The 24,009-nt window shown below is 33.3% G+C and overlaps 2 protein-coding genes across 5 annotated transcripts in view; one reads left to right on the top strand and one right to left on the bottom strand.

The window, feature by feature from the left end:
- The window catches only part of Ipk2 (Inositol phosphate kinase 2), a 76,991-nt gene extending 71,776 nt beyond the window's left edge, over nt 1–5,215 (top strand). For 3 of the 4 annotated variants that reach the window (XM_072537874.1, XM_072537873.1, XM_072537875.1), the window contains 3 exons: nt 1,005–1,303; nt 1,833–1,968; nt 4,390–5,215. In XM_072537874.1, the coding sequence (XP_072393975.1) occupies nt 1,005–1,303; nt 1,833–1,968; nt 4,390–5,042 (1,088 nt within the window). In that variant the 3' untranslated portion in view covers nt 5,043–5,215. Of the gene's footprint in view, nt 1–1,004; nt 1,304–1,832; nt 1,969–4,363 lie in introns of all 4 variants that reach the window. The other variant, XM_072537876.1, reaches the window with a different exon arrangement.
- Nucleotides 5,216–12,116: 6,901 nt separating this feature from the next.
- LOC140446898 (uncharacterized) lies at nt 12,117–22,327 on the bottom strand. The gene is made up of 3 exons (XM_072539484.1): nt 22,142–22,327; nt 19,015–19,196; nt 12,117–12,414 (listed from the first exon to the last, which is right to left on the bottom strand). The coding sequence occupies exons 1-3, from the start codon at nt 22,230–22,232 to the stop codon at nt 12,238–12,240; spliced, it is 450 nt and encodes a 149-aa protein (XP_072395585.1). The 5' UTR covers nt 22,233–22,327; the 3' UTR covers nt 12,117–12,237.
- Nucleotides 22,328–24,009: the final 1,682 nt, after the last annotated feature.

Genomic DNA, 24,009 nt, shown 5'->3' with positions numbered 1-24,009 from the left:
TCTCCGACTTCTTCAAGCAATGTAGCCTTCCTTAAATTATTTTAAAGTGTTTGTTTGTCTATTTGTAGTGTAGTGTAATGTACAATTATATGTTTATGACATCTTGTTCTTGCCGGATAGGCCACAATTGACGAAGTAAGTCTATAAACGTTAATCATATAAAAAACCCTTTTTTCAACCATAAAACTTCGAGTTTTTATCGAAGTTAATCAATTTCTTTGGTTATAAAAAAACGTTTCTTGGCTTATTTCAGATGCCCCTGAAGATGATCTAGGGATCGAAAGTACTTGGGCAAGATTTAATTAAACTGTGCTCGATATATGCCTTTTATCTGATCAAAGTTCATTTATTCGAGCATTCAACCTTATATTTATTCTAAAATTGTTAGATAATTTCTAAGCAATTAGTTGTTCTGAGACGACGAAATTTTAAAATAATTTAAAAAAATAAATTACTGTTGTAATTTATTTATTCTCCAACACCTCCAATTTAAAGTTATTAATTATACTCGAAGAGTAAAAAACCAAAGAAGAGTAAAAAAAGTGGCAACAAGCAAAACTTTCAGAAGCATCCATCAGAATCCTTCTTTTTCCTGTACCTGGGCCTCCTACATTTAGCATAATTATTGCCAATGCTATTGCTCTCTGTTCAGCCTTCTTTGCAGCATATGTGACATGTTTGCCAAATATCTGTGTACTGTCCAGATTTACTACTAGGTATTTAATCTCTTTGGCCGGCTCTGCCTTTTAGTGTCAAAACTTCCGTTTTTTGCGTAGCGAGTCTCAACTCTTGGTCTTTCAACCAGGTTTTCACCATTTACAATGTAACATTAGCTGAGTTTTATCTTAGGTAATCTTTCGAAATACGTCCCCATGACAGTGAGACTAAGGACTTTGCAGTTTTTACATTTATATCGAATCTCATTGTTACAACTTTTAAATGGCTGCATAGATCTATATTAAATAAAATTTCTTGTTTTTTTTTATGTCAATTGTTATTTTCAGGGATATTGAAGGAAGATGGAATGATATTAAAACCGGTGATAAAACCAGAATGCGGCGAGAGGGAGATCGCTTTTTATCAAAACCTTTCCAATACATTAGATAAAACCATTTTAGAGCTACGGAACTTCGTACCAAAATATTATGGAACTAAATGTTTAGCCGTGAAAGGAAAAACGTACGAATTCATTGTTCTCGAAGATCTGATCAGAGACTTTAAAGAGCCTTGTGTAATGGATATTAAAATCGGCAGAAGGACTTGGGATCCAACCTCCACATATGAAAAAATTTGTTCGGAAGAGGTGAGAGATTTTTTGAGCAATAAAAATTTATTAAACATACAAGTACTGATCCACTAAGATATGTTGTCAATTTAAGTGTGTTTCAAAAAAAGATCTAATCTTCCTTGTAAGTCTCTCTTCACTATTTCACTATCAGTTTGTGATACCAAACATCATAAAATTTCTTTGGTATATATCAAAATAAGTACAAACTGTAAAGCAATTGTAATTAATTCGACATATCCTTTGTTCTCATTGAAAACGTAGTCTTATGTCCATAAATAGTGATTGTTGTAGTTTCGCAACTGTAGATAAACATTTTTTAAATATTAAGAGACTTTTTGTTAGTTTTGATTCTCCCCGTATATTTAGCCAACATTTCGCTTACAAAAACTCAGACACTATCGAACAACTGATACAATGTTGCAATGAACAGACTGTTCATTCGTACATTGTTGTGAACAATGAAGCACAGAATTTTTCTAAATCATTTCTAAACTAGATTTTTGTTATTTTGTAATTAAATATGTATGTGTATTATTTTTTACAGAGAAAATATCAAGACTGTAAACGAGATCTAGGGTTCTGTATCCCTGGTTTTCAAGTATATAAATTAGCAAATAGCCAATTAGTTAAGTACGATAAGGAATTTGGAAAAGGTCTAAACAAAGACAGAGCTGAAGATGGTAAGTATGAATAATCACCACAATTATTGTAATTGAAGCTATTGGTGCAAAAAGGTTTTAACTCTGTATTTGGTCCATCATTACCTTTTGTCTCTCTATCTTTCAAAATTCAATGTTTGGTAAATGAGGATCGCATTGATGCGATTTACTACATTTCTCATCAAAATATATATCTTTTTTATCATCTAGTCTCTACCTTCCACTGCCGAACATAGACATCTGAATATATCATAGTCACTCATCTACATTTTTGTTAGCTTGTATTCGGGGTCTTTATTACAAAATTTTTCCTGTGTAGGAAGTCTAAACACTGAGTATACCCATTAATATTTATATTTTAATTAATATTAGTATTTCATTCATCAATAACTTCAGCAAAACAAGCTTGTTCATGATCAATTGATCTATAGTTGGCGTTTATTACACTCTCCATATCTTTTCGTAATTTGGATCAACCATATCCACAGTTGTATATTTCAACATCTCCCACTGTTGGTCAGTTGGTCTTGAGTAAAGCTTTGACATTTTAATTTTATGGTTCTCCCATTGACTGTGGGTTTAACTGAACTATTTGGATTATAACCCATTTATACACTCTGCTTTCAATTTTGATTTTTAATTCTTAGTATTTCAATTTCATAGTTCGATTTCTTCTTTTCTACAGTATTGGTATTGGTTGGTAGACCTTTTTATTGTACTCAACCACCCACTGTCTAATAGACTGTTTAGTCTAGTTCTTACATTCACACACTATGTCCACTTCAGTTGCCCACAAACTAACACCCAAATTATAACTGACAGGTTTGAGTGTGAGATCTGCATTATGCAATCTACATAAAGTAATCTATATAATTTCATATTTCTTCAGTTGACTTCCTATAGTAGTGTCAGTTGCACCTTTGGTCAATGTTCAGTTTCATAGAATTTTGAAATGTGCAGATCACATCGTCATGATTGGGACTGCTCATCCAAGTTGTCATGTGTCAGATGTCACTTTAACATTTCCGTTAAGACCAGGAGCCATTCTCTCTCCTGCTATCACCCACTATGTAGCTTCTTCAAATTAAAAAAAAAATTGAAACTGTTTGTCCTTTGTCTAGTGTTGTGTAAATGTATTATTTAATGTTTATGACATTCATAAAAGTGCTGTATAGCCTATAATTTTGACGAAGTAAGAATAAAACGTTGCATAAAATTTTTTTTATCAATCATCAACTTTTTGAAGGTTGATGAACGAGTTTTTTCGAAATTAATTAATTTTTTCTCACTTGAAAAAATGTTTCTTGGCTTATTTCAGATGCCCCTGATGATGCTCTGAGAGCGAAAATACTTGGGCAAGATTTAATAAACAACTGTGCCCGATATCTACCTTTTATTTGATTGAAGTTCATTTATTCGAGAATTCAATCATATATCACTTTATTTATTTTAAGAGCCATTATTGGGGCATTATTTGCTCTTGTTCAAACCAGTCCGCAATTAGAACGATGTCATCTGCAAACTTAAGAATATTTAAAAATCTTCCATCTACATTGATGCCCTTCTCATTTAGATCTATTATTTTACAGGTGTATTCTAGCAAAGTTGTAAACAATTTAGAAGACGTGTTGTCTCTTTCAGTACGAAAGGTGCCAGTACCGTCATTAGTCTTATACAAACTGTAGCATGGTCGTAGAGGTATTTGATGAGGGAATGTGTATCGGTGGTATACTGCATTAGAGCATGGAGCATTTCACTTTATCACCAAATTTTTTAAAAGCAGTTATAGATACTTGTATCAAAGAGTGTCTTGGGAAAATCGTTGCTTCTGTTTTGGAAGTCACTTCGACTAATTCACTGTGTTTGTTTTTCTTTTTTAATATTTAGATAATTATAAATAGAATCCACAAGGAAAGAGAAATTCCTGTAGTTGGCTGTATACCATAAATTACAAAAGTTTTATTTAAAGTCCTTTATAAAAGGTATATAATTAAAAAAACCCTTTTAAAGTCCATCATCAGTGTATTACCTGGAATAAGTGTTACCACTTTTATGAATGCAAACGTAATGGTAAAATTTTGACTAAGGTTAAAAAAGCAACGTCATTAAATACCTACTTACCAGGTGTACATGAGTCAAGCCACTAAATAGCTGGGTAAAAACCCTTAAAATGGTACAAAATTTATTATTAGTTACATTTTTCTTAAATTTTTCGTCTCTTTCTAAGAAATATTGTAACTAATTATAAATTTTGTACTATTTCACTACATTGCTTTTTGAACCTTTACGTTTGCATTCATCAAAGTGGTAATAATTATTTCAGGTAATACACTGATGGTGGAAAGATTTTAAATAAAACTTTTATAAATAAAATATGTTTTGTCTAAATACTAATTTTAGTGTTTTTTGGCGTTAGTATTTACAGGTATTTTCTTTCCATAGCAATTAAGACTTTCCTGAACATGGATGGTAGCAGAGTATGTCGAAGTCTAATAGTTCAATTTCTAGCCTCTCTATGGCAGGTCCAATACTGGGTAAGAAATCAGCGACAAATTCGGCTGTATTCTTCGTCCATTTTGCTTGTCTATGATGCTAGAAGACTTCGAGAGAAGATGAAATGCAACAAGATGTCTTCGACGTTCAAACTGCAGAGGAAGGGTAGCCTCTATCGTCCATTAAGTTTGGCAGTTTTAAATAAAAGCAACGAATGTGATAGAGTTCCGACAGGTTTTAGTGGGCAATTAACGAAAGAAGGTCCGATCTTAAAACCACACAGGTCCCCTAGTAAAATCGTCAACTTAGACGGGCCCAACTTCGTTTGTAATAACACGTGGCACAAATCTATACATTCTTTAAAAAGAACTCATTCTTTCCAAAATAATTATGATAAGGACGTACAAAACAAAAAACAAGATTATACATATCTTTTAGACGAATTGTGTACTGATCAAAAAAGTGAATGTTGGGCTTTTGCTAAAATGATCGATTTTGCGCACGTTTTTCCTGCAGAAAATTGTGATATAGATAAGAATTATTTGGATGGTATAGACAATTTAGTTCGCATTTTTGAAGAACTTTTGATAGAAAGCGATTAGATAGGTTTTAAATAATTTTTTGAGATTTTTGTCATCGTAACAGTCATCACATATCATGATATTTATTATATTTTTTTGCTTCACCATTTTACTTAAAAACTTCCATGAAAATACTTAATGTATAATATTTTTGTAACGTTTTATTGAAATGTCAATAAATATTTCCAAAAATTCATATTTTTGTTTTCTTTATTATATTAATGTTTGATTGAAGGGGATACAGAAAAGGAAAGAACATAAAGTATGAAGGAAATTACCAAACTTGAGTCCTTCTTGTAAAAAGTAATCGAGAGAAATTGTCAGAATAAAATTCTCTTGATTGTTAAGTCGATGAAATATGGACCAAGATTAAGTTTATTTATTTAGCGTAAGTATGGCAATTCGAACAATCACGTGAGTAGAAGCTCAACACAAGAGACATTAAAATAGCAAGAGGTAAATCACCAAGTGGTGAAGTATCGGGCGACTGCACAAGAGATGAAGTGACAATCTTCGTACCGAGCTACGTAATTGACTTGACATGAAGTACGTACGTATAGGAAAAGTCAAACAATAAAGGTTGTACGCAATTTTCTCCTTGTTGTCATATTTTAAATTTAAAAAGAATATATTATATGCCCAGATCTAAAAAATAAGCCCAAAAACTGTTAAAACATTCAAAAAACATTTTTTCAAACACTCATTATGGCAATTTGATAAAAAAGTTTCCACAGAATGTTATATTACTTACAACTTAAACTACGAGAAAACGAATATCTTTAGTCTTACAGGATACAGGATAAAATCATCTTCAAGGAAAAAAGAATAACACATTAATTTAAATATTTTTCAACTTTGTAAATAAATTCAATGATTTATTGATTTATTTTGAAATAACCCTGATAGAAACAATAAAATACATTAGAATATAGTAAAAAGATAATTAAAGTTTTAATCAAACAATAACATAACCCTAAAATATGAACATTCATAGTATGTACCACGTACGTACCTTAATCCTTTGATATTCTTACCTCACAAATTCACGAACAACAAATAATACCAATCACACAGAATGAATGTTCATAACCAAAAGTCCTTATTTATTCTTTAAAGAATTAAAAAAAAAACAATATTTTCAACTTCTTATGGGATAAATAGACACAAATTAGAAATGTTTGGAAAGGTTTTTAAAATCCCCGCCCATTGTAACATCAGACTTTAGGTAGTCCATTGTAACTATCGTCTGTCATAAGACAAATTCACGAGAGGATTTCAGTACAGTGCTTATGAGAAGCGACGTTGCCGCTAGGCACGTTCATAGTCTGCAGGTGTGATACAGGACCGCGTTGGCCCTCCTGTACGATAACGTTAAATCATGCAATCCTATTAGAAGTAAATGTAACATTATTTACAACTTCAAGATGTTGCAAATTACACAAAATTTAATAAAACTATTTTCTTTGAAATCTTTTTTACTAAATTATACAGGGTGTAACAACAGAACGATGTCTACTAGTGACTGGTTCATTTCGTCATGGTAGTCGCCTGAATCTTTTTTTGCTAAAAGTACACATTCTGAATTTAGTAGAAAACCTCTATCAGATCCAACATGTAACAACACAAATCTCGGACCTATTTGTTTTGGATCATTTAGACCAGTAGTCAAGCCTTTTAAAAATGCATCCTTATAACTGGTTATGGTTGAATCCATCCATACCTTATTTACTGTATGTCCGATATTTACCCAACTTTCATCCAAATAGAAAATATTGTATCCTTGAATTCGATAATTCTGTATTTTTCTAAGAAATTTATGCCTCCAATTTATTATGTCAGGACGTTCCATCATTACTGCTTTCTTTCCTCTTTTTTCATAAACAAACCCCATCTTTCGCAATAGTGGATATAGAGTACTTTTAGAAAATTTAGGCAAATGTTCGTGTAAATTAACGGCATCCAGGATAGCTTTGATTGTGGGAGGTATGTTCTTTAAGAAAAATTCCATGTGAACAAGTCTTCTCAATTGGCTTATGATATTCTCATCGTAGGTAAACTCCCGATTGGTTTCCTTCTTGGTCCGTTGGGTTTTTCAGAATTTTGGGTAAGTCTCCATTATGATCCAATATTTCCTGACGAATTTTCCAGACTGTCCTATCGCTAACACCCAGCGCTGTACTTGTTGTAGAAACAATTTGTGTTGGAGTCAGATCGGAATTTGTTTTTGTTGTATAAATATTCAAAATAATTTGTCGCGCATATAAATCTAAGATTTGTCCTTGTTTGAATCTTTTCACCTCTAAATGCTCCATGTTTTTGACACAGTACATAAAAAAAGTTTAAAAATAAATTACACTTATTTTTTGACAAGTTAACGTACCTTCTCGAATGCACACACAAAACAGTTAAACCGTTTCTACAAACTGCAAAACTGCTATAGATATACGCACTCGTATAACAATTAGTAGATACTATTATCAGGAAAATTCTAAATGGGTATTTAATTACAACAATACCGAAATTTCTACACGGTTAAACCATTTCTACAAACGCCCATTAGTCAGTAAGCTATTCTACGAATTCTACGACTTTCACTTCGGAGGTCATTATCGAAATACAAAATATTAATCAATTACAAAAATTTTGTTGTTAGTAAAAAAATTCTAATAATTAAATTTAATCTGACTCATTCATATCGGCAAATCAGACATTTTAAAGTAGAAGACATCAAAATGATATTGCCAATATTTATGAGTTGCAAGGATTTTATTGAAAGATAGTTCATTCAATTAAATGAAATCAACTTTAACTTAAAAATATCAGTCACAAAAATCATAGCATGTGATTAGTGTTTTAGGTTAAATCTTCGTATTTTGTGCTAAGGTATCTCCAGTTACTATACGGATAACTGTTAATGAAACACCCTGTATAAATAATACTAAAATATAAATGATGTATCCTCGATATATTTTTGACTTATCTACTAATTGTGGCATTTTCTTTCTATTCATTTCAATTCTATTCAAAAGGTCTCCAAACATCCATTTCCGTAAATATGACAACAAGAGATATAAGAAATTTTCTATTCGTCTCGAAGTAATATTTTACTCCAGAAATAGCCGAAGTTTGTAAAAATTTAATAAAATTAAAGTAATATTAATACCCCGACTTTATTATCAATTTTAAACGAAATAAAATAAATTTTGCTATTATGGCCATTTTTTACTAGGGTCAGCAAAAAGTTGAATATTAAAGTCGTCTATTTTCATTTATTCTATTCAAGACATCATACTAGGATCTCAACAAACTTTTAAAATATTTGAAATAATTATGATCCTTATCAATTGTTGAGCACTATATTACGACGACGTCCGAATATTTTTTGGAACAGTCATTAGGGCAAATCACTGAATGTTAGTGCAAAATTGCAAGTGCTCCGTGTGTAAGGGAGTGTTAAGTTCTCTTAAGGCGATGTCTCCTTTCTACTGCCAACACTTGCAGAGGAACACAACCCGTGATAGTCAACACGGCCGCCGCAGATACAGTCCTGTAGGCGCATGCTACTCACAACAGACTCCTGTCTATTCTTATCATGAGCGTCAGTGGCGCACCCAGAATGTGTCTTAGGGGGGGTTTTGAAATTTTTTTATGTTATCTCTATTTTGAGTCCCTAAAATTTAGGTTTTAGTTTAATTTAAAGTGCTAAAGATAGCGGTGCCAAACCGCTACGCATTCAGGTATCTATTATCCTGCCTACCGACTAAAACCACCCTCTCTTACTGATGCGCAGTTGACTGTCGCACGTACCGTACTCCGAAAGTGGGGTGGCCACTGTAAGGCTGACTACATTTTTGGAACACTCCCTTCTCTTATCTAGATCTTATCAATTGTTCTGAAGCTATTTTCTTGTGGCATTTTAAATTAATTACTATTTTAATGGGAATAGGCCACAATTGAAGGTTAAAATAAGGTTATTGACGTTTGAAATAAATCCAACTTGTAAATACAATACATTTTGGAGACGGCTATCGCCGTATTCCCGTTCTCCTCCGCCAATCCTGCCAGTCCAAGGCATGCTCCTCCTCCAAACATCTCGATTCCATCGATCTTCTAATTCCTTCATTTCATGAGCGTCGAGGTCTACCCCTTTTTCTTCTTCCAGGGGGCTTCAATTTGTGAAGTTTTTGGGGCCAACGTTCGTCAGACATTCTCTATAGATGTCCAAACCATTTTGAACCTCTTCTTTCTATTCTGTCAATGAACGTTTCTGTAGCATTCATGTTATTTCTTATAGATTCGTTGGTCTTCCTTTCCTGCCTTGATGTTCTAGCACTTCTTCTCAAATAATCCATTTCAACTGCCAACAATCTTCTCTTCAGGTCTGCATTAATTGTCCATATTTCAGAGCCATAACAAAGAACTGATTCAACCATGGTTTGCCCTATTCTTTTTTTGTTCCTTTTGGAAATGCTGTGATCCCACCATAAGGAGTTCTACATCCTACAATTCTACGTCCCTGATTAATTCTTGTTTAATTTCGGTTTCTCCCAAGCCATTCTTAGGAATGAGTAAATATTTAAATGTATGAGAGTAGTATGAGAGTAAATATTTAAATATTTCCACTTGTTTGATTTCCACGTCCTCGTCTATCAACACTTCAAACCTTGCATCTGAATTGATAACTAAGTAAATATTCTGATTTCTTTATGCTGACTTGTAACCCCCATTTTAAATATTCTCTCTATAGATGCTTTATCATAAATTTTAGATCATAAGAATCTTGAGCTAGGATGACTTGGTCATCCGCAAAGTTCAGGGAGAACAGTACGTCATTTCCTATGGGGATTCCCATTCCCTAGCAGGGGTTTTTCCAATTTTGGAGGGCTGCCTCAATATATAAATTAAACAGTAAGGGTGACATACTGAATCCTTCTTTTAGTCCTTTAGTTACTTTTATTGTCTCTGATAGTCTATATCCGATTTTTAGGTAAGTAGTGTTATCCCAGTATACTTCTGTGATTATTCCTAAAAGGTATGGACTAATGTCGAGTTGTTGTTAAGCTTGCCACAATTTAAGTCTTGGAACTGTATCATACACCTTTTCTAGGTCGATGAAGGCTAGATGTCCTTCGGTACCAACCGCTATTCTTTTTTCTATTAATTGTTGGAGTATAAACAAGTTATCAGTGCAAGATCAAAGATCAAAAATTCAAACGTCAATAAACTTATTTTAACCTTCAATTGTGACTTATTCCCATTAAAATAGTAATTAGATTTTATCTCTGTCGTTAGCTCGGTTGGTGTTTCTCTTCTTCTTCTTTCTTTTTAATGACTGTTCGGATGTAATTGTGAACACTATTCCCTCCCTCCGTATTTCCCGTCATCTTCACGATCATCTCTCTTACAGTCACAGGGTTCATACCTATTTCTTTATACATTCTGTTTCTTTCCACTGTACATCTATTACACTCCAGCATTGTGTGAGTAACAATGTCGGAATATTCGCAGTATAGGCATTTATCTGTATCTGTCTTTCTGAACCTATGAAGATACGCAGTAAAACAGACAATCTGCCCAGTCCCTTAGGATCGGAATCAGCATCTTTGTCCACTGAGCAACATCTTCCTTGTTGTTCCACTCTTCTTGCATCTTTCCATTGATCTTTTCCTTTCTTCTTTTTTTATAGCTGTTGTCAAATGCATTCTTCTCCCATAGACATGTCTCTTTTCTACTGCTAACACATGAAAAGGAACACAACCCGTGATAGTCCACAAGTCCGATGCAGATACAGTCCTGTAGGCGCATGCTACTCGCAACAGACTCGTTCTCTCTACTTTTTCATAAGCCTAATATTAGGTATCGATATCTAAATATAATGAAAAATATTAATTATTGTGTATTAATGATTGTGTATTTATACAGTAATACACTAATTATTGTGTTCTACATATTTAAAGTGGTAATTTAGTTATTCAATCAGCGTTTTGGATTTTTTGTATTATGTGTGAAAGACAAGTTACATTTTCCTACTATTTTTTATATATTGTTTACTTTATATGCCCGGGGGGGTTAACCCCCAAACCTCTCCCTGGGTGCGCCACAGATGAGCGTAATATTAGGTATCTACATCTAAATGTAAGGAAAAATATTAATTTAAATCCTAAACTGTATTTTAAATAATAATTTGTAAACAAATTAAATTTGTAATACAATGTCTAAACGGCGTTGCTTTAGAGCCATATGGTTTATTACCTCTTCTTCATCTATTTGAATGTACTGATGGATAAACATCAAAGCTAAACCATTTAGTCTTTCTTCGCTAATACAGTTTCTTAAATAAATCTTTAGTACTTTCAGCGATGAAAATAACCTTTCACATGTACAGGTCGTTACAGGTAATTTAATTATTAAATTAGCGTTTTGGATTTTTTGTATTGTGTGTAAAAGACAAGTTACATTTTCCTACTATTCTTTATATATTTTTTACGTTGTATGCCCAGGGGGGGTTAACCCCAAATCTACCTGTGGTGCGCCACTGTGGTGAAGAACTATATTTTAATGTGAATGGATATAGTGCAGTGTGTGTATAAGCAGAAAGAAAGGTGAAGGTGTAGGGATATTTATTTTAAAGACTTTTATGACAAATATTTAGCAAATGTGTTTTCCGTGATTCTTCTTAGTATTCGCATTTCTGTTGTCTGTAACATTATTTTTATTTTGTATGTATCAGATCTCGTTTTAGCCATGTATGCCATTATTGGTCATTTTGTGTTTGTCTTAGTTTCCATCCTAATGTGTTTGTTCTTCCATATTGTATTGTTTAAACATCCTGCTGTTCCATTGGCTTTGTGTATTTGTTTTTTTTTACCTCTACTTCTACATCACCGTAACTGGATAGTGTAATACCCAAATAGTTGATTTCCATAACAACCTGTTCGCCAAAATTTAAACATAAAAATCAACCTGTTGCTGGATTTGTCTCCAAATGCCAAATAAATTTATTCCATAATTTTGCCCCTCACTCTATATATAGTAAGTAGTTTAAGTATTGATTTTGAAATCAAAGTTTATGTGTGTTAGTAAAAAAATTAAACATATATAAAATCGTTTATTACACAGCACCATGTCAATAGTTCAATATGTTTTATTTTCTTTTTTTTAACGTGGACTAATTACTGACAAGTTTAGTACAGTAATATATACATACAACCGACTGTCATTCTTTATTTTTTGAATCTCTCGCCACAACTGCTAAATAGCAAAATGCTCCACATCTTGGAACAGGCTGCGCTGCTAAAAATGCTCCGCCATCGGGAGACTTCTCGTACAACATGGGTCCTCTAGCTGACGGCCGTTCTTCTTCGGCTGTTTCCATATCTGCGACACCACCAGGCTGGAAAAAATATGTACTTATTAAAAATATATTAAAAGAAGCTACAATATTAAAACTTTATCTTAAATCATTAATATTAAATAATAAAATTATTTCAAACTCTGTAGTTTACAAGATCACCAAATCACAGCTCTTACAGAGCTATTCAACAACATCTACGAAACTGGTTATTTACCCAAAGACTGGCTAATATTAATATTCTTTCCACTTCCAAGAACATAGATTAATTAGTTTGATGAGCCGTATACTTAAAGTACTCCTTACTATCATTCACTCGCGCATATACACTAAATTAGAAGACCACCCGAGTGAAGTTCAATTTGGATTCAGAGCAGGACTCGAAACGAGGGAAGCACTTTTTAGTTTGCAAGTTCTAATACAGAGAGCCAGGGATGTCAACTGCGATGTATATGCATGTTTCATTGATTTCGAGAAGGCATTTGATAAAGTCCCACATGGAAAACCAATCGATCTCCTTAAAACATCAGGACTCGATGGTAAGGATATAAAGGCTGATTTATAAACTTTACGTTGGCGCTGGCGTTTGCCGTTGACCTTGGCGCTGGCTATCATATTGTTACGATAGATAATGACGTGTCGTATGACTCAAAACTGTAAACATGTTTTTCTAATAAGTATTTTTAGTAGGCAATATCCAAGGGACCCCTACGCTAAAACCAGTTTCAGCCGTCGACCGACTTCTAGTAAATTCGCCGAAAGACCAATCCTTGAGTCACCTTCTCGTCTATTCGATAGAATCCCGTTCTAATGGATGGAAGGTCATCGATTCATCGCCAGAACTTCGAGAATAACGGCATTTTATATTTAAAGAAGGAATTCTGTTGTAAAGGAATAGTTAGTTTTTGAACATCGCGTCGCGTTTTAAAATGTAACGCACGTATTATAATAAATGTAGATAAATTATATAATTATTGGTGTAAAATAGATTAGTAATAAAGACTTTAATAAATTTGTAAGTGTTATAAAGAGAACCTTTAATAATAAATAAAAACAATAAATTAGATTAACAAAAACATTACAATATACTGCATTTATAAACTTTCGGTTGGCGTTGGCGTTAAAGATCATTTCTAACCTTACAGTTTTGACTTAGTATTATTAACTTTTGCTTGAAAATTAATACAATGGAAAATGAAAATGCTCGGCTTTTGTTAGGTACTGTGGCACTTATACACGATACTTTGTATTCGAGCAGCACTGAGCCTTCGAAATAAAAGACAACGGCAATACAAACGGAGGCCCATTAACAAGAACAGAAAGACAAGAGGTAATTTTAATTATTATACAAATATAAAAAAGTGGGATACATAGCAGGTTTTTTAAATATACCAGGATGCAGGTTCCAGTATTTGAAAAATTACTGCAAATGGTAAAACCAAAAATAAATGTAAACTATCACTCTGATGGAATTTCTAATATATAGGGAATATAAATTAAATTATCTAAACTATTTCACTTTAGAAATACGTGGAAATACAAACATAAACAAATAATTTAGTTTGATTTGTTTGACAAACCTTGTCACTTTTTCGGTATTGCTATTGGCTGCGATGACAAAGATACAGTATTTTTTTATGTTCTGTGATCGTGACTACAACCCCGGAAGGGTTGGTGTATTCTGTGCTACAACGGCCAACGGCAAAAGATAAAGTTGGTTCATGTTGAACATAACCAAACGCCAACGCCAACGGCGAACGATGTTTATAAATAGACATAAGAGTTTCCCATTTGACCATGTTGTAACGCTAACGTCAGCGCCAACGCCAATGTAAAGTTTTTAAATCAGCCTTAAGACTGATCTCAAACTTATATCTCCAACAAAAAGCAACAGTGCGATTAGAAAATGAACTGTCCGAGATCTGCACAGTCGAAAAAGGAGTTAGACATGATTGCATATTATCACCGGTATTATTTAACATACTATACTCTGAAAACATCTTTAGAGAGGCCTTGGACGAATCAAAAGATGGGATATAAACAATATTAGATATGCAGACGATACAGTGTTGCTGGCAGATAGTGCGCAAGGGCTCCAAACAATGATGGATAACGTTGTAGAAACATGTAACAAATACGGCCTAAAACTTAATTGCAAGAAGACAAAAATAATGATCATTAGTAATAATATCAACATAAACACCCAAATTACAAGAGACGATACACTATTAGAAAGAGTGGAAAAAATATGCTATTTGGGCTGCAATATTAAGGATACTTGGGATCACAGCTACGAAATACAAACTCGTATTGAAAAAGCCAGAAGCTCTTTTAACAGCCATACGCATAAGAATTCTTAGGTGTTACGCTTTAGTGTCCTCCTCTATGAAGTAGAAAGCTGGAGCCTTACAGAAGATGCCATAAAACGATTAAAGGCATTTGAAATGTGGTGCTACCGACGTATGTTGCGGGTCTCATATATACACCACACAAGTAATATAACTATTCTCCAGAGGCTAAGAAAAGACAAAGAAATTATTAACACCGCAAAGAACAGAAAATTGGCTTACTACGGCCACATCATACGTAATAATAAATACCAACTTTTACAGTTGATTCTACAAGGCAAGATTGAGATTAAGAGAGGCCCTGGGCATAGGCGTATATCCTGGCTGGTTAATCTTAGGAAGTGTACTCATGTACTGGTCTACCGTCAACTGATTTATTTCGAGCTGCTGTGAATAGAATAAGATGGGTCAATGTGGTCACCAAAAGATTAAAAAAAGCTTGTCACCGGGCTAATACCGGGCTTCCCCCTAAAATCGCCCTCGTATGGGGGAATACATCGATTTATCAAGCATCTGTATGCATTACTAATATTTTTCGTCCATTCTTTCGAAAAGAACACCAGATATATCTAAACAATTTCACTCAAAGTCCACCTTAACTCAAACAATTTAACTGCTTATACTTGGACAGAAAATGAGTACCTATCGCAAAGGTGTGAACGAAATGTGTGTGAATTCCATTATTTAAATTCACTAGATTTGGTCTCTTCCAAGTACACCAGTATTAGGCTCATATGTGGTGGCTGTGGTGGGCAGAACAAGAATTCTATTTTAATCAGTATGGTCGTATACTGGTTTTATAAATTAGACTGCAATAATATCAAGGAAGTTCAGCTAGTATTTCCGGTATTAGGACACAGTTACTTACCTGCTGATAGATTGTTTAAAAATATAGAAAAATTAATAAAATTAATAAAAGCAGCGAGAGACTGTAATATCACCCAATGAATACATTGACCTGAGAGCACAGTTTGCTACAATAAAAAAAAATGGTAAGGACTTAGATGTCTTCGACTGGAAAGCTGCAGCTAACCAAATTAACAAATCATCATTATCATGGCATTTTGGCATTATATCTTGTAAACGAATATAACTCACAAAAAAAATTAAACATCGGTTTTAGCACAAAGCGAAAACACCTACAGAAGTCAAATATATGTCCGAAGTCCATTATAAAACGAAAAAAATCTCTAAATTCTTTCTCTTCCGAATTTATGATCATTCCTAAATCAAATTCAGTAAAGTGCGAAAAAAAAGACAATGTGGACACACTACTAAAAAATTTATGGAAATAACTAGAGAAGTATTGTAAGTAAGAACTACAGTTTTACCTTCATATTATTGACAATGGAAATGGAGAAAATGATAATGAGAAGGATAATGAAGTCTGTGAACCCTCAGAAGAAGTTGACCCATTTAGAGTTTAATTACATATACCTGTACACTTTTTATAATTAACTTAAGGTTTTCTATTTTTTCAACAACATTTTTTAAACCAATACGTCTTATTTTATTGAAATAAAAAAATATTCTATGCATTTTTTGTGCCATTCTAATTCGGGATTATAGGCATGATCTTTCAAGAACTATACCTGCATTGCAACCTATAGGATCTATTATACCACTACCAAGCTAATTACTGTTATTCTATTAAGATCGGCAAAAAAAAGTTGTAAAATTTCATATCCAAAGAAGGGAATCGTTTCAAAACTTGCTTTCTCCAAAAGTTTGCTTCAAAACTAGTTTCTCCAAATAAAAAATCCAATTATTTAATTATTGGCAAAAGTTGTATTTAATCCATTACTTAATACCAACTAATTTCCATGGTCGTACGTATTATTTGTCAAGCCTGGAAACGACTTTCGAAATTTTACCGTCTGCGTAGAGAGCAGAGAGAGCAAGTATTCGGGAAGAAAAAAATAGATGAACACCGGGATTCGTCTACCTGATTTTTAAACGTACTTTACAGCTCGAGTTTACTTCTATTGTTAAGATAATTACCGGTAATTTTGGATTATGGATAATGGATGTGCTAATTGTAGTATTTTCAAAGTCATTCCTAGAATTGACAAACTGTATATATTAATATACACCGAGCATAACGTTCGCGCCTACTGGCGACAAGATCTCTTGTTCGGTCTGTCTCTCTCTAGCGCATTGCAATTCTTCACTCTCTCTCACCAAAGAGACGTTGCTATACTTACTTGATGTAAAATAGAGGCACAACGAAAAACAAAAAAAGATGGTGTCGTCATTTAGCTCTACAGACTGCTCAGTATATTATTAGTATATACGTCTATTGGTCAAATTGTGTAACATGAAACTTAAATCCGTGTAATAACTGTAATTTAACGAGATTTTAGCGTTTTGCGATAAACGAAAGTTTGGGAGAAAGCCAGTTTTGATTCTACACCTCTCAATTAACAGTTATCAATTTTATAAATAAAATTTGTATCAACTCTACGGTAAAAAATCGATATCTTTTGATCAGAGTGTCCCATCTCCAAAAATTAAAATGGGTTTTAAAGATGGGGAGTGCAGCTTTCGTATGCAATTTTTGCATTTTGACGCTAATGAAGTCAGCTTCTATAAAGCTGTTAAATAAATAAACGTTGCGCGATTTTTCCCAGTTTTTACGATTCTCATGAGATCTATAAAATGTATCACTTTTATTGATCAGTTGCTGTGGAATTTCCATTGTTGGAGCCTAATCTTCAAAATGTATAACAAAATTTTGATTTTGAGTTGTGGCAACAAATATGAAACATTTGAAATATGCCTAAAAAACGCTGAATTTAAACTTTCAGGTGGAATTCGTAGCTGAAGTTGTGTAGTTTTAAAAAACGTACTTTTTCAATCCAAAAGAATGAGTTTTAAACGTTTTAGATCGTTTGTAATGTGGAAGTTTAAATTTAGCGACATATTTCAAACATATCATATTCGTTGCTAAAACTCAAAATCGAAGTTTCATGTTATAGGTTTTGAATATTAGGCTCTGACAATAAGAATTCCATAATAACCGGTTAATGGAAGTGATAAATTTTATTAATCTTATGGTAAAAAATGGCAAAAATCGCGTAACGTTTATTTATTTAACAGCTTTATAGAAACTTACTTCATTTACGACAAAATGAAAAAATTTAGTACAAAAGCTGCACTCTTCACCTTTAAAATGCAATTTAATTTTTGTTGATAGGATACTCTGATCAAAAGATATTGAATTTTTACCGTCGAGCTGATAAAAATTTTATTTAAAATTGATTCACGCAAGAACTGACATTAAAATCGCCGATCGTTTAAGCGTTGTTTCTGAGAGGACAGTTCATTCTATAGAAAAAGTGCTAATTAACATTTTTGTTCCAAATTATATCAGCTATGTTTTTTGTTTGAAACGTTTTTTTCTATGGCGTACAGATTCTTGATAAATCAATATTTTCCGTTTTTCCCCTCTATGAGGAGGGTTTAGGGGGGAGCCCGGGGTAGAAGAAACAAACTTTTTGCATCATTTTTGGGGTTACAAAATTGACAAAAAATTCAGGTTGTTCGTATGATTTTTAGAGGTTCAGTTGCTTGTAGAATCAATCAATACACAATTATTACAAAAACAATTCCTAAACGAATCCCCGCAGGTCTAATGCTCGCGCCTTTACCGTATACGTACTACATTAAATATTGATTTCAGCAAAAAAATAAAATATAGTTCTCTGCATTTTTGTTTTTGTGCATTCATGTCGTAAAGTTAATAATAAACGGGATAATTCAATAATTTTACCACTTAACTCGGAAAATATCGACCGCACGAAAAAATTTGCAAAGGATAGAAAATCGTACTTGCAAAAATTTGTGTTCTTACTATTTTTGTTGAAAAGTTGAAAAGGGCGAAGATATTGTGCAAAAACGGTTCTTCTTTAAATTCAAGATGGAGGCTTACGCGGTGACGGAATTCAGTCGCGATTTTAAACTTACACTACTATGGACCCCTCCAAAGATTAGAACAATAAAGTTTTACTTAGCTCGCTATGCAAGATCAAATGACATCCCGACTGGATTATAAGGAGACATGCGGTTCCAAGATTGATGGAAATCCTAATGGACAGAGAAAATGGAAGTCAGAGGAGCCTTTTTATATCCGAACTTATGTATAAAAAGAGCTTTGGATAGATAGATAGATAGATATGCTATGTACCTACTATCGATAACGATACTTTTTATCATTTTATATACTAACTATTTACCAGTTTTATACATACTAGAGAATCTCTCGGATTTCAAATAAATTTTATTTATTACTTACTAGAAGATGTGCTATATTTGGCAATGCGCTAGAAGGTGGATTTTCTGTGAAAGGAGGTTGTAGTTCGCCTTGTTGAATATTTACTACTAAATAGTACATAAAGTCGTTTCGTAGCATCATTTCTTCTATAGATCTATTACAATTGGTTAATTTTTTCATCCATTTGATTGCTTTCTGCCTATCTGGAATAAGCAAAATTAACATACATTTATGAAATACAGGTTTAACGTCTGGAATATTTGTTTTTGATGAATGTTTTGTGAATCAATTTGGAATCTAAACATGGAATTATGAGAATATAAATCGCTAATCGAATTCAGGATTTGGCCCAAATCTGTGTTTTCTAAACTTTGCAAAACAAACAGCATTAGCTGATATGTATATTTCTGTCTCTTGGCTTCCTGAGAGCGAACTCATGGTAAACTCTAACCAAATAACTTTTCCATCCATAAAAGTAAATTTATAAATATTTATTTCATTAGACCTTACCATGAGTTCGCTCTGAGGAAGCCAAGAGGCCGAAATATGCATATCAGCAAATAGTGGCAATAGTGGCTGTATAATGTCAACGGAAACATAATAACAGAACTAGAAGAACAGTTGAAGACATGGAAAAACTATATTGAAGAACTCTTTGCAGATGATAAACAACAATCTGAGCTAAGTAACATACAAGGAGACGAAGGTCCAGAAATAACGGAAGAAGAAGTAATGTATGCACTAAAAGAATGAAAAATGGTAAAGCCCCAGGTCCAGATGAAACACCAACGGAAATCCTTAAACTAATAGAAAAAGACTCGATTCACATTTTAGTTAAACTTTTCAATAGCATTTATACATCAGGAAAAATACCACAAGAATGGCTTTTATCCACCTTTGTTACTATACCAAAAAAGATAAATGCCAAACAATGCAGTGATTACCGTACAATCAGTCTGATGAGCCATGTACTGAAAATATTTCTGAAAATTATACACTCTAGAGTACACAGAAAACTGGAAATGGACATCAATAATACCCAGTTTGGATTCCGAAATGGACTTGGAACAAGAGAGGCGTTGTTTGCACTGAACGTTATGTCTCAAAGATGTCTTGACATAAATCAAGATGTATTCATGTGTTTCATAGATTACAACAAGGCCTTTGATAAAGTGCGGCATGATCACCTAATCAGACTCCTGACAGAAAAGAATTTAGATAAACGAGACATCCGACTAATAGCAAATATGTACTACAATCAGAAAGCAGTAGTGAGAGTAGAGAATAATACCACTGAAGAAATTGAAATAAAGCGAGGTGTGAGACAAGGGTGTATACTGTCACCAACCCTGTTTAATCTCTATTCCGAAGACGTAATGAATAAAACACTCTCTGAGCAATCGGTAGGTATTAAAATAAATGGTGTTAGATTAAACAATCTGAGATTTGACGACGACACCGTTCTGATCGCAGAAACACTTGAAGAGCTACAGACATTGGTGAATAAGATAGCAGACTGCAGCGAAGAATATGGACTATCTTTGAACATAAAGAAAACTAAATTTATGGTAATATCGAAATCAACACAAAATGTCCAAAATTTATATTTACACAATGAAATTATCGATCGAGTTAGCAAATACAAATATTTAGGTACTTTTATAAATGAAGACAACGATAGCTCAGCAGAAATCAAAATAAGAATAGAAAAAGCCAGATCCATATTCACTAAAATGAAGAGAGTGTTCTGCGGAAGAGATTTGAGCCTTGAAATGAAACTTCGCCTGATGAGATGTTACGTACTTTCTGTGCTGTTCTACGGAATGGAGTCATGGACGTTGAAAAAGATTGATACCAAAAAATTAGAGGCATTTGAACTGTGGATGTATCGCAGAATCCTGAGAATATCATGGACCGAGAGAGTCACAAATGTCGAGGTTTTGAGAAGAATGAATAAAGAAAAGGAAGTCATATTTACGATCAAAAAACGAAAACTGCAATACTTGGGACACATTACAAGAGGCGAAAGATATGAACTGCTTCGAATAATTATGCAAGGGAAAATAGCAGGAAAAAGGTCCATAGGAAGAAGACGAAACTCCTGGCTAAAGAATCTACGGGAATGGTATAGCTGTAGCAGCAACGAATTGTTTCGGTCAGCAGTTTCGAAAATACGTATAGCCCTGATGATCGCCAACCTTCGGAACGAAGATGGCACTTGAAGAAGAAGAAATAGTGGCACGCTGTAACGAAATCAAACCTTAACTGTATTTTTTATTTTACATGTTACTCTAGTATCGAGTATTAGGAAATAGTTTTCACGAAGCGATTTATCCATAGACGAATTGGTATAACGTGGATGCAAATTATAAATCTCCATGCCAGTACATTTCAGTGCAGTCGTTGTCTGTTTGTTTTCAACGTTTAGAAAACACAGATTTGGGCCAAATCTAGCGTCTGTCGGTAAATATTTTAAATATTTACTTTTATGAATGGAAAATGTTTTATTTCGTTAAAGCTTACTATGAGTTCTTTCTGAGGAAGCCAAAAGGCAGAAATATGCATATCAATGAATGGTGGTACGCTGTAACGAAATCACACCTTAACTGTCTATTTTATTTTTATGGAATTATGAATTTTTCACATCGGAAAAGTTGTGCAAAGATCATTTATAAGAAAATAAGAGATACCGTTTTTCCCCAAACCGTAAAATATGAGAAAGAGTTGGAATTTTACACAATTGGAATATAAGTATTAAAAAATAGAAGGGCAAATATATGTCTTAATAACATACTTTTCAAAAACAAATCAAAATCAAAAAGAAAAAACACAGACTATGATAATTGGAAGTTACAGACATAGATTATTAATGAATTACTACGACTATATACATATAATTCAAGAATTGTAGATCTCTAAAGACATTATAGACTGTAGACACTTAAGTAAAAGAAAGGGGGGAAAAGAAATAGTTGGTGAGAAGTAGTATAAATAAAGATCAGGGAAAGAGTTACAAGATTTTCCTCTTATAAATTGAAGACATCGAACATTTTAAGTTAATAAAAAACTAGTGAGGGTATTGTGAGTGTTATTAATGTCGTTTAAATTAATTAATAATAATAACAATAATAAGTAATAAATTATTTACCTTCGTTTGTGGGTAAATTTGAGAGCATAATTTTTGCAAGAAACATATTATAATTGCAGTCATAATTAAGATTTTCTGCTGCTTCGCCCATTGTGCTTAGTTTTTTGGTGATACGTTTACAAGAATTTTTATGGTAAATCTGACAGGTAATTAGATGACACCTATTTTGAAATTAGTTGACAGTAATTGGAAGGTATATTAGGCTACAACTAAATAGGTAAGTAAGCAGCGAGTTTTATGAGTTATTTACTAGTACAATTTTTTTAGGAATTTTTGTGTATAGTCCAGATGTCAGAGATTTGATCTCTAAAAATTAGACGAACAAGCTGAATTTTTCTGAGAATGTTAATTTTGGGATGCCAAAAAATATTCAAAAAAGTTTGCCACTCTCACCTTCGAGCTTCCCCCTAAAACTCTGGGGGGACCACCGTACTAAGAGTCTCTAGGCTGTAGAAAAAAATGTTTTAAACAAGAATGTAGCTGAGATAATTTTGAACAAAATGTTTATTAGCATTTTTTGTGTAGAATGACCCATCCTCTTAGAAACAACGCTTGAAGCGACCGTCGATTTTGAATGTCAGTTACGCGAGCGAACTTAATTTTTTAAATAAAATTTTTATCAACTCGACGGTAAAAATTCCATATCTTTTGATCAGTGTCCTATCGACAAAATCCTTTTAAAGGTAAATAGTGCAGCTTTCGTATGATTTTTTTTATTTTGAAGCCAATGAAGTCTTCTTAAAGCTTCTATAACGCACTTAAATAAATAAAAGTTGTGCGATTTTTGCCATTTTTACGATTGTCATGAGATCAATAAAATGTATCCCTTCCATTCACCGGTCGCTGTGGAATTTCCATTGTTAGAGCCCAATCTTCACACAGTGGCGGCCGGTCAGGGCCGGCAGGGTCGGCAGTGCCGACTCACACCTTTATAGATATAGATTTTTTTAATATTTAATTTAATCAGTATTTCGATAATTAATTGTGGCAGGTAATCAGTTGATTCAGTTGATGTCATATGTTTCTGTGAAATAAAAAAAAATATCTGTGAGATAATAAAGACTAAATTTTATTCATGGTTTTAAAAAAAATTCGCCCAATCTGAGCGTTAAGTCATCCCTGCGTAAGACACTTTTCAAATTAAAATTCCGGAATCCTGTGTAACTTCGGAGGCATCCATCCGCCTGTGTGAATTCCTAAAAAGACACGTTTCGGGGTTTCGGCAAGCCGATCCCAAGCTTGACGATTTACATGTAAAAATCAACGGAATATTAGTTGATGAGCAACCAAACATACATTTATCTCCATACGCATTTAATTGCCAAGTACGGCAAATTTACATTTGCCATTTGCCGATGCTTCATTTGGATTGGTCGCGAACTGTACCTTGCGAGCGCGGGATGAAATGTTATTTCGGGATGGATAAGTACTTAAGAACTTAAGTAGTGAAGTGATATTGAGTGCACGAACTGGCTTTTCTTTCTGGGATTTATTTTTATTTTTTAAAGTAATACTGCGATACGTTACCACTGCCGTAAATAGTTAAAGGTTAAAGGGTTTTTTGATATATTAGAAGTTTTTTTAATTAAAGTGTAAACAACTTCAGGTAAATTAACGTAAAAAATGCAAGCTATGGGAGAAACTGTAAGTATTGATAAATCTGATATTGTAAATTATATTTTGCAAAGTGGGTTTTCATCTATTCCATATGAAGAACAAATCGTTATTACAAATAAGGGGCGCCCTTTGCCTAAAATGTCCCGGCTTATAAATATTAATGCGGGGGCGTAAGGCAAGTAATAGATCATTTTCAGATAATTGGTACAGCAAGTACTCATGGCTTACCGGGAGTGAAATAAAAAACGAAC

The sequence above is a fragment of the Diabrotica undecimpunctata genome, chromosome 7 (genome assembly GCF_040954645.1).
Source record: "Diabrotica undecimpunctata isolate CICGRU chromosome 7, icDiaUnde3, whole genome shotgun sequence".
Taxonomy (NCBI): Eukaryota; Metazoa; Arthropoda; class Insecta; order Coleoptera; family Chrysomelidae; genus Diabrotica; species Diabrotica undecimpunctata.
Note: the sequence above shows the minus strand (reverse complement) of the source record. Positions and strands in the feature narration are given on the sequence as shown.